The 4536-nt window shown below is 46.0% G+C and overlaps 1 protein-coding gene across 1 annotated transcript; it reads right to left on the bottom strand.

The window, feature by feature from the left end:
• Nucleotides 1-649: 649 nt before the first annotated feature.
• Nucleotides 650-1867, bottom strand: LOC308082326 (short-chain specific acyl-CoA dehydrogenase, mitochondrial-like; the record flags this gene model as incomplete). The annotated part of the gene is made up of 1 exon (XM_080424044.1): nucleotides 650-1867. The coding sequence occupies one exon, from the start codon at nucleotides 1865-1867 to the stop codon at nucleotides 650-652; it is 1218 nt and encodes a 405-aa protein (XP_080280170.1).
• Between the last annotated feature and the right edge of the window lie 2669 nt (nucleotides 1868-4536).

The raw sequence follows: 4536 nt of genomic DNA, 5'->3' as shown, positions 1-4536 counted from the left end.
GTCCCACAGGGTCCATGTAGCATGGATTGACGCAGGGTGACACAGAGTGGCTCCTTCTGTGGGTCAGGTACGTCTGCTAGTACACCGCCACTCTTTGAGTTTGCCGTAATTGTGATAAAGAGGTCAAACTTCCTGTATTATGGTTGCTATGGCAACCTGCCATATCAGGCTGAGGGTCTGATAGCCAAATCAGAGAATCAATCAAGCCGAGAGTCTGATCACAGATCGAGGTGGGGTAAGATGCCTAAAACATAGCCATAGCTCTGATCAACAGTCTGTGGCAAGTTTCGGGGCAAATGGAGTGATCCTGTGCTTGCTTACCCCGCACGAACTTTCTGAGCTTTTGTCAATTATGTAGTAGTAAGATAGTAAGATATATTTTTGTTATTAATGCAAGAACAATGGCTTCTATTATAACATGTTAACTTTCCAGGTACGCAGGTTTCTGAAATGTCCACAGCCCTGCTCTGAGACACAGAGTGATTAGGTTCCCCTATTACAATGACCATTAGTGAGGACTAATTACATGAATATGGGTGAAGTCGTCCTTTAACACAAATCTAGCTCCAGATTGCATAATCCTCATTATCTATTTTTCTCATTTATCACAGGTACTGTATTATGATCGTATTGACAAAGCAGTAATGGTCTATGGTTGGTATTCTTTTAGTAGTTGTCCAGCAATAACTAATCTCTGGATCTCGCTGGTTCCCTCATATATCTCTGTGATGCGTGCGTCACGGTAGTGCCTCTCTGCAGGCATGTCCGTCACGTAGCCCATCCCCCCTAAAACCTGGATGGCCTGGTGGGAGCAGTATGTGGCCGCTTCGGACGCCGCCAGTTTAGCCATGGCTGCTTCCTTAGTGAAGGCTTTCCTGGAGTCTCGTAGGAGTGCAGACCTCCAGGTCAGCAGACGGGCACTCTCCAGAGCCAGAGCCATGTCGGCAAGTTTAAACTGTATGGCCTGCATCCTGCCAATGGGAGCTCCAAACGCAGTACGCTTGTGCGCATAGTCGGCAGCGCAGTCCAGAGCGGCCTGAGCGATGCCCAGAGCCTGGGACGCGATGCCGATACGCCCGCCGTCCAGGCTCTGCATGGCTATCGTGAAGCCGGCACCGCGAGGGCCCAGCATGTTGTCCAGGGGAATCCTGCAGTCCTCCAGGATGATGTCGGACGTGGACGAGGCTCGGATGCCCAGTTTGTCCTCTTTCTTTCCCAGTGAAAGCCCCGGGTGTGGCATGGGCACCAGGAAGGCGCTGATGCCCTTGTGTTTGAGCGTCTTGTCCGTGGTGGCGAACACGACGGCGGCAGAAGCCTCCCAGCTGTTGGTGATCCAGGCTTTGGTGCCGTTCAGAACCCACTGGTCTCCCTCCTGTCTGGCCAGTGTGGAGGCTGCTCCCGCATCGCTGCCGTTGCCCGGCTCGCTGAGCGCGAAGCAGCCCACCTTCTCTCCGGTGGTAAATGGGGGGATCCATCTGTGCTTTTGATCCTCTGTACCAAATGTCAATATCGGGCCGACGTAGAGAGAGTTGTTAACTGAGACCACCACTCCTGTGCTGGCACAGCCTCGGCTTATCTCCTCCATGGCCAGACTGTACGCCAAGTAGTCCATCCCAGCCCCGCCAAGCTCCTCTGGCACTGCTATGGCCATCACCCCCATGGCACCTAACTCCTGGATCTGTTTGGCAGGGAAAAGGTGTTGTTTATCCAGTTTAGCAGCGATGGGGGCCAGTTCTCTGTCCGCGTAGTCCCTGCATGTCTGTCTCAGCATCCGATGCATCTGTGGCAACTCTGCCAGCTGGGTGAGCCTTCTATAGACACTCACACACAGACCCACATCTTTCCTCACCTTAAAGAGTGCTGCCATTCCTCCTCAATTTGCCTGTAAATTATACATAGCCTGCGAGTTAGTTCAGGCAGTATACACTCGAGAGGTTACACACTGCGGTCATGCAGGCGCTTACGGAGCTTACTACAATACTATCACACAGACCATACGTCATAGCTGACGTGACATCAGCTGACCAATCAGCGGGTTATTTAAGCTCACCTCAACACACCTCATACCAAGGACTGCAATGGAAATTGTGTTATCCTTTTGATTATGGTGGGTCAGATGTATGTTACATGTGACATTGTGATTTATGTCATGGTCAGATAGATAGCAAGATAGCAGCAATCAATCAATCTAGATCCTTTAACATTTTAACGAGTAATACGTTTTTGATACACACTGGTTGGTCTTAGATGTTGACAATCACACATCTCCTCTGATACACATATAACCAGTAGAAGTCAGTCGCTACTGATGTTGTGCCCTAGCGATAGCCATGCCTTGGAGGACCTCTAGCTGTGTTTTGGTTTGCTTGTTGAGCTCCTGAAGAACACAAATGTTCTTAAATTTAACACATTCACTACCAGATATTAAATAATTAATTCATCCGCTGCTGCCAGCGTTTTTTACCTTATTTTGATGATCCACAGGGAGCCACAGAAGCCAAGATGTGGGCACAAATGTAAACAAAATTAATCAGGGGGAGGGTCTCGTCTATCCACCAGAGCAATTTTTTTTTTACAACAATCGTCCATTCTGTTGTAATCGGCAGTTGAATATGGCTCGTTTTCACCAAAAAAAGTTTTTCTACGTGGATGGAAGTGAATCTTTTTGGGATGATGTCATATCCGTCCATTCCTTCTCTCGCAGTCAAGGGATCATTCATAGGTTCATAAGAGCGCCCTCTAGCGTAATTTCTATTTTTTTTTAAAAATTGACTTAGATCTACGTCAATAGCAGTGAATATGTTAACATGGCTGATAAGTAAGCAAAAAGGTGACCTTTTAAAATGTGACAAATACTCACTTGACTTGTTTCTCTGCTCTGAGGTGCTAGGCTTGCATGTCGAGAGCCTGGAAAAGACAGATAATGTTTTTAGATTTAAATGTGATTCATACTCACTGTGTGCAGACATTTCCCTGTGCCGAGACCCCTCAGCATGCTCCAGCTCGACAGAAATGGTGCCCACACCATGACATCCACCAGGCCACCCAGGGCTTGATTGTCTGAAACATATAAATCAGCCTGTTCATGTTGCCTTCATGAGTATACTAAAGCAATCATTACCGCACTTAATTCACAAGCGGTGTGTAACACCTTGTCCTGAATGGTGCAACGGGAGAAGAGTACTCACGTGGAGTGGACATTTCCCTGCCCCGAGAACTGTCAACACACTCCACTAGGCTTGGCAAGGCTTGTTACATGTTGTGAATAAAGTACACATCGTTATCATATTTCATAAATTGACATCAATACTCACAAGCAGTGAGTAACACATTGTGGTCCTGGCTGGACTGCAACTGCAACTTCCTCCAAAAATAATAGACATAGCCTTATTACAAGCATTTGATTGTTATTCTTGACATTGGAATCATAAATTATTATAAATTAATTATATTATAGTTACCCATCATGTTCTCCTCCCCCGCATCATCATCAGATTCTGTTAAAGTACAAAACATGACATAAAGCATGAATGGTCTACAATGTGAGGCCCAGTTTTTGTTAATTAACTTATAAATTACTTGAGACATGTCTCTCAAGTAATTTATAAATTAATATAAATTAATCTGGTTTAGTTATGTTGGTTTGTTAGCCTCAGTTGTAATGGGCAGCATGTTTCCCTGCCTGATATAATTTGGAAACCTAACTTGTTGCTTTCTTGAATTATTTCACCATGTGTTAATAAACTTAACACTTATTTATGCATTACCTCCGTGTCGTTTCCACTTTTTTGTTGTGGCCTTGGAGCCAGGACATGACAAATGGGGGCTCGTCTTAAACTGAATATTTGGTAAACTACAGAGCTTGATTATTGTAGTTCAGGTCGCTTTTGTGTGGTAAACAAGCAGGTTCAGGTTCGCACCTACCCTTGGTGGCAGCAGGGGGTGGGGTCGTGGGAATTGGGGATTCCGCGAGTGACGAGGCAGGAGGGTGGAACATGGCAGCCGAGGGTGTGTGTGGTTTGTTAGGCTCCACACATATCCCTTTAATTTGCTTTATCCTGCAATTATTTACGGTTTTACATTGTTTTTAAACAAACATCCACCAGTACAAGAACATGCTTAGATCAAAGAAGCATGTTAAGCGCAGAGATAACCGAAATGTTTGCGCACTGCTGCTTTGCTGCTGGTTTCTGCTGGTCACACTGGGACAATGCTTCAATATGAACAATGCGGAAAAACAAATGCAAAAAATAGCAAATGACCACTCTACGCTTCTAAATGAAACGCAGAGGTTGAATTTCCTTGGGTATGGATACCTTATGATTTATTCGACCACCATGTCAAAGGAATGCTGCCACGATAGACCAAACAACAACAAACAAAAGACGTGGAAAAGAGGTCGGTGGTATGCTTATAGAATACTACTGATTCTACTTCTGCTATCCGGCGATGTACACCTGAACCCCGGCCCATCAACCAACTTGGTCCCGGAACAAACACCAGTGAGTGGACCGAACGTGGGGCAAATGAACGCAG

The sequence above is a fragment of the Gymnoscopelus braueri genome, assembly GCF_963280865.1.
Source record: "Gymnoscopelus braueri genome assembly, chromosome: 3".
Lineage (NCBI taxonomy): Eukaryota > Metazoa > Chordata > Actinopteri > Myctophiformes > Myctophidae > Gymnoscopelus > Gymnoscopelus braueri.
This window is presented reverse-complemented; position numbering and strand designations above follow the sequence as displayed.